Raw genomic sequence first — 13,231 nt, 5'->3', positions numbered from 1 at the left:
GCAGTGCAGCCTCAACAAATCAGTAGCTTTCCTCTGCTCCCTAAAATGGACTGTGTGTCCTGCTTCCAGGTCCAAAGACACTTGCCAAAAATACCTATGGAGCACCCTGAGCATTTCTGCAAAGCCAGGAGGGAAAGCACTAAGCACAGATGAGATAAGACTATTTACACTTACCTTTCCAAAATCTCTGAGATTTGCCAGTGGAAACTAACTAATACTAGCTTTGCAACAGCATGTGATACCTAGGTGGAAAAAAAATAAAAAAAAAGGTCAAACTTTGCACATTTTGAAGCCACACCACAGCTTAGGAGTATGATTTTCATGTAAAAATTGTACAATCTCAGTACAACATCCCAGTGATAATCAATTCACATTAAATTGCTGGACATGATGCTCACAGCCAGTAACATCTGCAATACAAAAGCTGGAATGAAGTATGGGTGTACCAAAAACTAACTCATGTACTTGGCTACAACAGCACAGAGAGGAAGGAATCAAGAACGCACTGGAGAAGTTTAACTGCTCAAGGAAGCCCCACATCCAGTCCTGACTGTCATCCCCACTCCAGAGGGCCACACTAAACTGCAATCAGGGTCCTCACAAGAAATGCAAAATAGGAACCCCAGGGCAGACAGACACCCCTTACTGAGGTGGAGAAGCAGCAACAGGCTGCAAACGTGACAGCAAATGTAACAGGCAAACTGGGACAGCAAAGGGTATGGGGAAAATATAAAACATTTTGCCAGCCCTCCACTGTAGAGAAGAAAGTTACATGCTGGAGTGGAGAGGGAGATAGAAAACTCCAGTGACAGGCCCTGTTTCCATGAGAGCTGCTTGCATTACGTGGACTCTTGGCAAACAGTGGCACAATCCTTGCTAGCCTGAGCACCATCAGAGTATGCAATGTGACATTTAAAGTCATGCTACAAGGGTACAAGCAAACAAGTTCTCCTCCATTTTATGTATTAGTTTATTTCAGAAGAAAACAGACTGCTCTGCTTGCAAAAAAAGTCTCCTACCCACCAAGAGGACAGACATCTGCTGAGCTGATAGACCTTCACCCTGCTGCTCAACACTTCAGGTCCTAGAGCTCAAACAAGGCAGGTGTCCTCCAAACAACAGACCTTTTCCAGGGGAATTCAGGGCTCACAATGCCTGTCTCCTCACTGCTATTTGTGCTAGGAAGCACCTGGGCAAGTTCAGTGTCTGCACTTCTGCATTCAAACACCCTCTGACACCAAAGGGCTCTGCCTCCCTCACTCCAAGATGAGCCATCACCAAGGCATCTCTCTACTTTGCTCACAGAAAACAACTCCTTCTGTTCTAGCTGCAGGAAAAGTTGTTTTTGTTTTTTTTTTCTCCTAGAGAAGCTGTCAGTCCCTATCATTGGTTGAAATGCCCCAGGCCCTCTTGAACCCTGCCACAGGTGAATCACAGCATGTGATGTAGTACAGACAGCACATCAACACAATCCTGCAAGGAAAAACAAGCAATGGTCACTCCTACAAAGACAGACAGGCTCTGCACACCCAGAAGCAGCATATTCATTGCTCTCCTAAGTCAAGCCTGCTCAAGAGGTGCAGTTTCACAACACAACTGACCTATAGCTGCCACATGATACTGCCCTGATCCTGCACTGGCATTTTTCAGTGCTGGACAGTTGGGTCAGTGAATTAAATCAGAGCAACACCAATTCATAAAGCAGATGTGGTGTTTAATTGACTCTTATCCATCTCTATATTCTGATGTGCCCACTTTGCTGGCCACTAAGAAATCCCACTAACAAAAGAGCAATTTTCAATACACAAATAACCCTTTTTCTAGGAGAACCAATGCACTAGCTCATGCTGTGCAAGACCTGACATGCCACCTTCCTCAACTTTAGCAGCAATGTGATGTGACTCTGAAAGCAAAGGCTGCCAGGCAGCATTGCCCTCCCTCCCAGCACAGAACCTGTGATCAGATGGAGCGTGGCACACAGGGCTGCTGCTGCCAACACACACAGTCTGCATGGGTGCAGTGACACTGCCAGCCTGGGATGGGCTGTTATCTTAAGCCCCCAGCCTGGCAGACCCAGACAGACACCTCTGACTTGTCTGTACAAGGAAAACATCTGCATTTCAGTCTGTAAAACAAACAAGCACCAGGAATGTGGTCTCTACAAGACTGGCTTCCTACAAATGCAAACCACATGCTAATGAATCATTCTTTAGCAGTAATGAAACTATTTCTCAGTAGCAGGAAGGAAGAACTGACAGAAGAAAAACTGCTGGACTTAAATGGGAAGCTGATTTGTAACATAGGAAAATGAGTATTTTTCAGTTGGATTTTCAGAGCCTGAGGTATAGCATTTGTTGCAGCACCACAATTCCATGGAGTTAGTTGTTCCCTGAGGAGGAGTCAAGTACATTCAAGACTGAAGATGTATGGAAAGAGAAAGACAAATACCAGCAGACATTTCTGAAGTCTAACAAACTACCCTAACACAATCAAATGCTTTTGAGCCAAATTATACATAAGGCAAAATGCGGAATTAATGCTCCAGAGGGATGCAGACTAACAGATCTAGAAGAATAACAAAGCTTCTGTGACTATTCCTATTTAACTCCAACTACAAGCACTGACTGGATCAGCTGTAGTGCTAATTTTAGTACTTTCATCCTAAAAGCACACAAGAATACAAAGCACACAAGAATATAAAAAATAGAAATTTTCAATTCATAAAGTCTGATCCATGACATCAGACCACTTTCATAAAAGCCCTGAAGCAGAAAAATTTTTTCATACTACCTGATTGGAGTATATGTGATCTTGCAAAACAGAAGTCCCAGAGTCAGACAGTTGCAGCAACAAATGCACAGTGTCCTTGGCACAAAGTACCAGTTCTTACAGATTAAAGACAGGTAACATTCACACTGTAAGGAAGAGGGATAGGAGAGCAGCAGACAGCTGGTGAGGCTGGGGCTGTGCCTGCTGAGTGGAGTCTCACCACATGCTATGTCCTGCTCACTGACAAGGCTGGGAATTCAGAAGAATTTACAAATGTAAATACCATCAGGGGCCAACACTACTGAGGAGATTCCAGAAAACAAGCATGAGAAGAAAAACAAATGTTTAACAAAAGCCTGCTTCTATAGATTAGCAGCGCTCCCCAGCCTCTCTTCAATGACTGCATACTCACAATGACTGAATGATTGTACCAAGTCAGCCAGTTCTTCCACAATAATACCCCAGAGCAGTTGAAGTATTTCTTTGTAAGCAGGAGCAAAACCATGCTGAACACAGAAAAATACCATTCCAGTCAGAAGTTTGGTCCATGTGTATAAATTCAGTATCTTACAGTACTGAAGAAGCAATGTACAGAAGCTGATACTGCTGGCACACTGTCCAATGAAGCATTTCCCTGACAGAAGTTTCACTCAATGAAGCACCTCAAACTTACAAAACACTTCAGAAAGAGCATTGATTCAGTCCCCTACCAATCACTGGGTGCCACAAGATCTCAGGAACAGTAATGCTTTGTCTCAGACACAAAACAAATTAAAAAAAATTATGCCTCTGATAAATTGTCTGCTTTGTTTAAACTTTCCTGTTCTCATTTCAGAATCCCAAGAACCAAAAAAGGCAGTACCACAGCCCACTTGGTGTCTTGCTGGCAGCAGCTTCTTTCAGTGAAATACTTCTACAGACTCCAGTGCAAAGGGGAATGTTTATTCTATATGTTGCACTCTTCCAGTATTTGCCTGCAACCCATCAATTATGCCAGTGCTTCTATATAGCCTGACTTCTCCCAAACTCCTCTGTCTGGGATTAAATTTATTAAAGTTTAGAAGCTGAAAGCAATAGTCATGCTAATTTTTTTACTTTTCCTCATTCTCATTTCTGGACCAACAGCTTAAAACTTTAATATCAAAGATAAGCCCAGTCCAAATCTGAACCTGGAACATTTCAGATTGAAGACCAAACTTCTTTCTCCATGATGTGGCAGCAAAGCTGAACAGACAGAATCTCATCCAATCTGCCATTTCCAGCTTTATTTTAAAACAGGAATTTTATCACCTCCAAAGCCTCTTCCAAACCTCCACCAGTTTAACCCTGACTTATGGAGGGCTGCTGTTTGCCAGGAATGGCACCAAATGTTGATCAGTGCTCTGGAAAAGGGGCACAGTGCCTATGCACAGAGCAAGGGTGCCATGAGGAAGCTGCTCTGCATAAGGAAAAGGCTCTACAGGAATTGTAAAAAAAGTCTGAAGATTTTACATAGTGCTGAACAAAATCAGATTCTGAAAGCGGAACAAAATCATAATGCCACTGCATCAAACACAAATGTATCCATTTTCTGGAAGAGTGCACAATATTTTTTTTCATTATTATTTCCATCTCCATTTATCTTCTAGGTTCTTTAGTCTCCAAGATAAGCAAAATTCTCACATTTCTGAAGTGTGAAAGAGAGTCTGGCACTCTTTAGGATAAAACAGTATCAAAAGAGTTTGCAAAGAATTTCTGCAGGTCCCTTGCTGTGTTCAGAGGGCTCTAAAACAATTGTCTCAACTTGCTGCCTTAGATAAGCCAAGGTGTTTAAGAGCTGATGTTTCATCTCTTTACAGCAGAAAATCTTTTCAACCATGCCACCTTGACAATCGCTAATTCAGACAGAAATGTCTCCTAAAAGTAAAAAAAACCACCATCTTTTGAAGAGCTTATATTCTACAGAAATTGCTCAAGCATATTTATATCATGTGCATATCTCATCAGTTCATTTAACTTTTCTCAAAGGGAAGGCCTGTTTTTTGGAGGTGCATTTCAATCCTCATTTTTGCAGAGATATGGTATCAGGAATTTAAAACAATGATCATCACATGATTCTTAAAAAGATTCAATTCAGAATGAGTTGGAGATGATAGAGTCTGGTTGGAGCTGACATCCCACGGCTTTGCACCAAGCTGACAATTCCTGTTAGATCAGGATTGCACTGAAATGTCTGCCCAAGAAGAACACAAATCTGGCATAAAGAAATGTAGCTTTTCACTTCTTTTATTTTCCCTAATCAAAGGTTTTTATACAAATAGATTTAAACAAATAGGATTAATCTTGAGAAGCATTTGTTTTAATCCACAAATAGTTTCTGTTAGCTCTACAATGAAAGGATGAACTTCAAAAGATACTAGTTTGTGTGTTGCATCCAAACCTCTAAAAACACACTAAAATTCTTTACAACAGGAAAGGCACACAGGGCAAAAGCCTCTGAAATTGTTTCTACTGGTGAGAAACTATGGCAAAATAGAGACTGAGCTGAGCTGGCAGTAGAGTAACACCTTATAAAGAAACCATAATTTGTATTGAGTGATTTCACTGAAGAAAAAATCCCTTCAGACATGCTTCCTCAGTATGCTGAGGTAAGGAAAGTAACCCACAAATGAAAAAAAAAATTCATTTTATACTTGTTTTTCTTGTGGAAAGTAGATCTGACTCCCTCCATGCCCTACTGGAAAAATTATGTGACTGCCTTGTTTTTACTGGAGGGTTTCTCAAAAAACTGCAGCAGTATCAAGAATTAAGAAAGGGCAACCCGAAGCTTTTTTTTTGGACCACACTTTGTCCTTTGATCTACCTCTTGTAAGCAGACTTCCAATATGTAATCCTAGTAGAAAACTCATGAGGATTCACATCACCTGCCATGAACACCCCAAATCTTTCATACCTATTATAGGTTTCTGAGCGTAAGAAGATTGCTTTCAAAACTGAACTCAAATTAATTTCATCTAACAGGAAAACCAGGCAGTCTTAAAACAAAAACATATACACTGTATTTCTTTATTTCTTGTGTTCAGTCAAGTTTTTATAAAAAGTGAGAAAAAGCCCTCCACCTTTATGTTTCACACAGAGGACAGATTATGATTTGTCTGACATTTCAGGCCCTCTCCTGATTACAGACTGCAGGCTGCAGCAGGTAAGAAATGCCATTTAAGAGACTGTAGCTGCAACTGCTACTCTCAATACCACAGAAAGGTTTTGTCAACCAGCACTTCATAAGCTCTGCTTCATCACAGGGTTTTAACCTGTACCCGGTCACTCACCTCCTGCCATGCAGAGACCTGGTGCCAGTCTGCAAGATTAGAAGCATATTTAGGAGGCAGAGTGCATTTTGGGGATGACAAACACTGCTGGTGTTACACCACTGTTGTGAAGCTGTCAGTGCATAACCTAGTTGGCCACAGAGTGAAGAAAGGGGACCTGGGGTTAAATTCTAGCTCTTTCCCCACATTTACACATGGCTTTAATCCATCTGCTCTCCTACACAAGGACAGCAACAATTTCAGCTGCAGCTGCCAGCAAACAGGATCAGTAGGACTCAGCTAGGAAATCTCAACATACGTATTTCTCAAGCTGTTAGGCTATTCTTCCTGAGGTAATTCAGAAATAAATATTAAAAGAACAGAAACATTGAAGCAAGCTGGTATGCCAGAAGGCATTATTACAAAACAGCTATGAGATCCCTTCTTTGAAAGATTTAGAGCGAGAGAAATGCAGCAAGAGAGCTGTAAGACAGCACACAGATACAAGATTGACGTGAGACTCCCCAGCTGTCCTCCCTGCAGTTATTGTTCCCAAAGCAACACAGTGGGAACCAGCAGAGCTGCACTGAGCTCCCAAGTGCTGCCAACCCCAGCAGCTCACCCCACTGCACAGCCCCTGCCCAGGTGCCCTCCCAGCACAGCACAGGGGGGCAATTCCTTCTGGCTGGCAGAGAGGAGGATTCACAAGGTGCACAGGGAAGAGGCAAAGGTCTGGTAATAACCTGAACCCACAGAACTGTGGCTCAGAACACTGGGCAGCCAGCTCCAAACTGGGAGCACTGGTGTGTGCACACAGCCACAGTGGAGCAGGGCTTAGGGAACTTTGCAATGAGTAATCCCTGCTCAGCCCCAAATAACACAGCCCTTCAACAACCCAGCTCTGAGGGCATTTTACTGTTGTTACACAAAGATGAAGAGGAGGAACATCTGCTTTGCACAACCATATTTCACAGTGCACAGCACAGCTCCTTTCTGCTGCACCATCCTTAATAGACACAGCACAAATTTGGCAAAGTGTTCAGCTGCTCCATGCTGCTCTGTGATCACGATGTCCAGCTGTGAGCTTGCAACATGAAATAGTTACTGAAAGATTGTTTGGCATTTTTATTGACTTGTGTCTTGCCTCTACCTCCCACCAAGATCACACTCATCAACAGCTGCGAACAGATTATTCTCCTCACTGCAGAGTCACACTGGCTCTAAAATACACTTAAGGTGTGAATCACAAAGAAATGTGTGGGCTATAATCACCCTCCACATTTGTGGCTCATTTTTTCAGCCGAGAATTTCAGTATTTCCTGGGCAATAAGAAACAAAATTGTTTTCTCTCCTCAAATGACACCAGGAAAGTGTCACAAGGTTGCAAGGTCTGGGCTCTCCAGCCAGTTCTCTTATTCTGCTGACAGGAAGTTTACAAAAAATTAATACATTTTTTAAAAACAAAAATATTCTTATGAGCCAAAACAAGACACACTGAAGGCAGTTACACTGAAGTTCAACACACTTCTATCCTCTTGACACTACTGAAGTACAGGCACTGTGAAGGGGTAGGCAAAACCACAACTTTTTGCCTTGCAGAACTTCCAGGATCTTTCTGTTCAGGAACAAAAACCAGGTAAAGGACAAAGCCACGTCTCAAACATGAGTGCTCCTAAGGGTTACAGCTTCAGACTGGATGTCCCACATAATGTTGGCTTGGTGTTAAATAAAGGACACAGAATAGATAAAAACCTGCACGTTCTGACTCATCTGGGGGTTTATTGGTACTTTGATACAGCATGTTATCTTTGCCAAACAGCACCACAAGGGTTTTGTGAAAAAGCCAAATTTGCCTATCAGGTTCTGCCATTTATAAAAAATGATATTTAAATATTTACTGCTTACTAATGCTTACCAATGGACCTAAACTTTGAACATAAATTTTTGAAACCCTGCTCTTATGTACATGCATTTTAATACATGAAGAGCCTTTAATCCCCCTCCTGCACCTGAGGTACCCAGGCACAGTGAGGCTTTAACAATGCCATTTCACATTGCAGAAAGCTCCATGAAGCATTGAAAGGATGGCACTGCAGGCCGGTCCAGATAAGCAGCACCCACAGCACACTCTGGGGCATGGTTTGAACAGCAATACAGCAGGGCACACACACACAGACACACAGAGACAGACCAGGCTCCTGCACAGGGCTCTTTACAGACACTTTGTGACTGCAGGCACAGGCTCCTTCAGGAGGGCTGCTCACAGGGCTGCCAGCCCCATGCACATGACCCTGGCTCTGCTGGAGATGGCATTTCCAAAGGAGCACTGCCAGCTCTCACCAAGCAGCTCTACAAACTAACTGCTCTGTGTCAGGGCAATTTGAGTGTGTGGAGCAGCCTCATGAGTAAAAACTTATCTGGACCCATGAAAAGATGCAACATCAGTATGGTGAGCCACAATATATGAAAAACTGGTTTATCTCTGAAAGATCAGTAGAGATAACATAGATGAACAGAATTATGTCATGATATTGAGTACTTTTTGCATCTACCAAGATTTACTCTTCAAGGGACAGAGCTAACAACACCCACATCACAAGCTGTAATTTCAGGAAGCACAGGAAGCAATTTTTTTGCTCTCTGAGAAATATCAGATAGCAGATCACTCAAATTAGTGAAGTGAAAAGTATAAGTTCTTCAATCTTACAATTCCTTTGGTTTTAGTGGAAAAACATCAGTTCCAATTGCCTGTAGAACCACATGACTAACCCCTTGCTAGCTTGCATTTGCAGAAAGATCACAGCTTCCTCACGACAATCAGCTAATACCTAAAGTCAAGGTAAATTTTTTTTTTTTCATAAATTCTAATTGCAATTGTTTTATCTAGTGGTTTATTAAAAAAAAAAAAAAGTAACACTAGAAAAATCCACTTCATCACTGGAACAGAGAAACCATTGCCAGTTATTTGAAACATTAGATACTGCAGGCATGTATGGAGACCCTCAGCAGAGCCAGGAAGCATCATTAACAAACAAAAACAATATGACATCATCACACACTTTACTGCTTGCCAGCGACAGGCTCAGCTTTGTTTGTACAACTGCTGAGTATCACACTGTTTGCATGTACTGATAAGCCACTCCAGGACCCACAATCCCTCAATGACAACTGACAGAGTTATCTCGAAAGCACAGTTACTACTGTACCATTTCATTATTTTTGAAAGATACTGTATCTTATAATTACATTTATTTCTTAAAATGAACTGTTGTGAATTCACTTGCTGGTCTGCAGGCAATACAGGCCACTCTGCTTTTGAGAGCATTGTCCTTTGCAAGTGTTGACTGTGGGCAAGTGACCTTTTGAGGAATTCAAAGTGACCTGCTTCAATTCACAGGCCTTTTGGTCAGAGAAGCACAGTTTTGGGTATTCGTTCAAGATTTTCTTCTGGTATGTTTCAACAGAGATAGCCTGTCCTAATTTTAGTCAGGGTATTAACAGAACCTTCCTCAGATCTTCCTATTAACAGCACTAACCAAGGAGCAAAGATTTCCTCTTCTTTTCCTTGAACACCAAAGAACTCACAGTTCTTACTAAAACCAAAATTAAGGAGAAACTCTCAGAGTAACACTTATTAAATCTCTCCAGCTTCTGTATGGTTCTGGAATAACCACTAATGCAGCTGCAGGCCTGTCACACAGCACAGCTGGTTCAGTCTCCTGCTGCCCTGTTTGCACCAATGTTCCTATTCAGATTTCCCCACTGACAAAAAAAAGTCAGAAGATTTTGAGGCAAAAGTTTCCTACAACAGTAAGAGATACAAGGACACACATTTACCTACATGCAGGGTCATGCGCTTTTATCAGACTTCAGATTTTAACTGAGTGCTGTTTCTAACCAAGGTAAACAAAACACAGTATTTTGTCTAATAGAGATTCTCTTTCAATATTTCATGAAAACTTCTAAACATGTGCAGGGTGTTCACACCTGACCTGACATTAACCAGCCAGTGCAAGGTTTGCTCAGTTCAGTGCCTTCAGCAAGAATGAGGACAAGGTCAGCTGTAACTCATGGGGAATGCAAACAGCCAAGAAGGTTTCCAAAGACCACCCTTCCCTACAACACTTTAAAATAAAATAGGATTTTAACAATCAGTCTGAAATAGCTGAGCAAAATAGTCTGAAAAACAAATGTTGAGATTAATGAGCAGAGCAAATGAAATATTATCTATTTAAACTGTTATTAGCCACTATTAGCACAGATAGCAAATATGAAGATGTAAAGCTCTGAAATTCTGTTTCTGATCTTTAAAGTGTGCAGCCAATATGTCACAAAGAAAAAAGCCACTCAATACACATGTGTGTGTCCTGGAGTTTAACCTTCAGAAAGTGAATCACCTCATGAGAACAGACACTGGTAGAACATTCCAACCCAGCTTTAAGCCCTTCATTGCATGTATTTTTATTTCCTTCAGGGAATTGTGTTAATCTATTAATCTGTGATAGTAAATCACTCAAACTCCAAGTCATCCATTGGCTTCAACATTGTACCTCCTGAAGATAATCTTTCATTTACCTTCAGCCTTCCCTGTTGGGGCAACCACTCTGCCTTAAATACAGGCGAGTTCTGAAAAAGCACCATGTAATCAGTATCTATCATAAAGGAGATGAAATCAAAATTAACTAGATGCTCCAGAAGAACAATCATCACTATCCAAGGAAACCTGAGACATTGTAAAAGGCAGTTTTAAAAAGAAAAAGCAGTTTTTACAGCTCAAGCAAATTAATAGAAAATAAGTTAATACAATTCTTTAGAAAGTCGACCCCTGTTTACTCATATTCATTAAGTCCATTGAAAATAATTATGATAAATAGTTCAGCATGCTCCATTCCTTTTCTTTCTTCTCTATGCTTGCTAATTCCATACTAATTCTTTCTATTCCATTTTGTCTCAAACAAAATCACAAGTTTCCTTGGGGGAGTGGAGAGAGGGGAAGGAAGACAGGGTTGTTGAAGAATTATAAGCAAGTATGCCAGGAAGCAAAAAGCAAATGCTGCAGATACACAAGAGAAATCCAATAAAAGTGCAACTGTGGGACTATTGTTGCTGCAGAAAAGAGAGTTAATGTGGCACTTCAAGGACTGAAGCCTGAGTGTGGCTTACAAGATTACATCATTCCAAACTGCTACTCAAATTCAATTTCATCTTCTTATGCACCAACCAAAGTGTGTAGCACTTAATTGTAACAGGAAATATGCAGGCATATTTTTGATATTAAAAAAACCTAGATTTTCTCTCCTTGGGTACTATTTGGGATGAGATTTGAGCAGGTTGGTAAAATCTAGGCAACTATAACATATGCTCAATGAGACCTTCAGAACTCCTGAAAATTGTTTTAACACTGGAAGCCTGATTTTAAGGACTAAAAGTATTGCTTTCTGTAATTTAATTCAAGAGAACAATATGGCAGGGGTCACCTTTTAGGAGGGTGTTCCATTTGAAGGCAGAAAATAAGGCACAGAAAAGCTGTTCTAAATCTTAATTGCTAAGAACCAAAAGCAACAGGCAGCTGGACCAGAACTGCTGACCAACTATTCTCATTTGTACTTTTCTGTTGCCTCCAGTTTCTGACAACCTGTAGGGAACTGCAGGCATTCAGAGCCCAGAATGCACATTTTGAGGCAATTACAGAGACAAGTTTAAGAGCAAGAAAAAGTACAACTTCATTTTCTGAGGTGGTAAATGCTGGGAACAAGCACAACAGGTGGGAAAATCACCAATTATGAGTGCCTTTTAAAACCTGTTGTTTATGGTTCACAGTCCTCAGGCTTCATGGTTATACTCTTTCTTCAGGACATTGATGTGCAAATAAAGATCAAGAGATCACTCTCATTTTTAAAATTAGATTTGATTCAGACAGAGTGAGTTGGAATCAAAACCTACCCAACATGTTTAACGTGCTGCAGTCACCACCTGTCCTGCTCCAGACAAGAGCAAGCACCAGAAGACCTGGTCTGTTACAAAGTAGATGCAGCAGGCACCTCTACCCAGTGTCCACATCTAGAGCTTAGAAAACTCTGCTTTCCTCTGGCCTGACTCCTCTTTTGACTGACACTACAGTAGCTGGTTACAAAAAGAGAAAGAAGAGATCACCAAAGTCTTATTGAGCATAATTCCATGCAGCTGACTCTGAGTGAGATTTTTCTGTGATTAATTAAGTCACATATGCTCCAAGAGGTGGCAAGTTCACTGTACTTGAACTGCTGTCACTGCAACAGCAGGGTTAATAACTGGCATAACAGCTAATCTGACTTTGAAAAACTGATTATTCTCCCAGAACCAACCAAGAAAAATGTTTTTGTTAGAATTAGAGTTTTAGCATGTCTTCCTATTTGTCAGTTATCTTCTCAAACACAGGTGTACCAAACTGCACCACTTATGGTTTGATTTGTTTCTTTTCTATATACCCTCTTAGCATTGTGTTAATGCAGAGTTATAACTCAGGCATTTTGGTCATGAAGCTCAGCTCTGTAAAAAAAAGAGAATCAACATTCAATAAGGAAGATTTTTCAGGCCCCAATGTGTAACAATTGTAAACCTTTGAGTCAGTTTCAAACAAGGGACCTTCAACAACGCTCCTCCAACCCCCCATAACAGCAACATTGCCACAGCTTTCATTGGAACTGTGTTCAGTGTTTGCCTGTTCAACCACAGACGTGTCTCTGTGAATGCAGAAACCTTTCCTCACCTTTAACGTGGCAGCCAAGCTGGCCATGTGTTCATTGAGAGTGCTCTCCGACTCCTTGTAAGTCAAGCAGGTGAACTGATATTCCTCTGGATCAAAGGCATCTGCTCCCTGCTGCTCCACGTCGTTAGCTACCCCATCATAATAATCCTCAATATCCCCAGGATCCTCATCCTCTTCCTCCTCCTCGCAATTAGGGTCATAATCCTCTTCATTGCTGTCAGAGCCCTGGCTGTTCATGTCCACGGACATCTTAATGCCCTGCCCAACTGCAGACCAGGAAAGCAAGAGCAGCTTCTTTGTTTTCCTCCAAACTTTATCGTTCTTTTGATTTCATCTGAGCTCTGTCTCCTAAGGGAGGAAAAACAGTTTTTTCTGTGCCTAGGAAATTGCAAGAGGTGCCACGTAAACAACAAAGAGGTGATCAAGC

The 13,231-nt window shown here is 41.4% G+C and overlaps 1 protein-coding gene across 9 annotated transcripts in view; it reads right to left on the bottom strand.

Annotated features, from left to right (window-relative positions):
• ARIH2 (ariadne RBR E3 ubiquitin protein ligase 2) overlaps positions 1-13,231 on the bottom strand; it is a 34,949-nt gene that overhangs the window by 17,970 nt on the left and 3,748 nt on the right. For all 9 annotated transcript variants that reach the window (XR_009419216.1, XM_059479794.1, XM_059479791.1 and 6 more), the window contains exons 2-3: positions 12,805-13,152; positions 175-242 (exon numbers count right to left, since the gene is read on the bottom strand). Coding sequence is in view for 8 of the 9 variants with exons in the window: in XM_059479794.1 (XP_059335777.1) it covers positions 175-242; positions 12,805-13,053 (317 nt within the window). In the remaining variant the exon portion in view is untranslated. The remainder of the gene's footprint in view (positions 1-174; positions 243-12,804; positions 13,153-13,231) is intronic.

This window comes from Ammospiza nelsoni, chromosome 11, assembly GCF_027579445.1.
Source record: "Ammospiza nelsoni isolate bAmmNel1 chromosome 11, bAmmNel1.pri, whole genome shotgun sequence".
Classification (NCBI taxonomy): Eukaryota; Metazoa; Chordata; class Aves; order Passeriformes; family Passerellidae; genus Ammospiza; species Ammospiza nelsoni.
The sequence above is the reverse complement of the archived record's forward strand: the minus strand, read 5'-3'. Positions and strand labels throughout refer to the sequence as shown.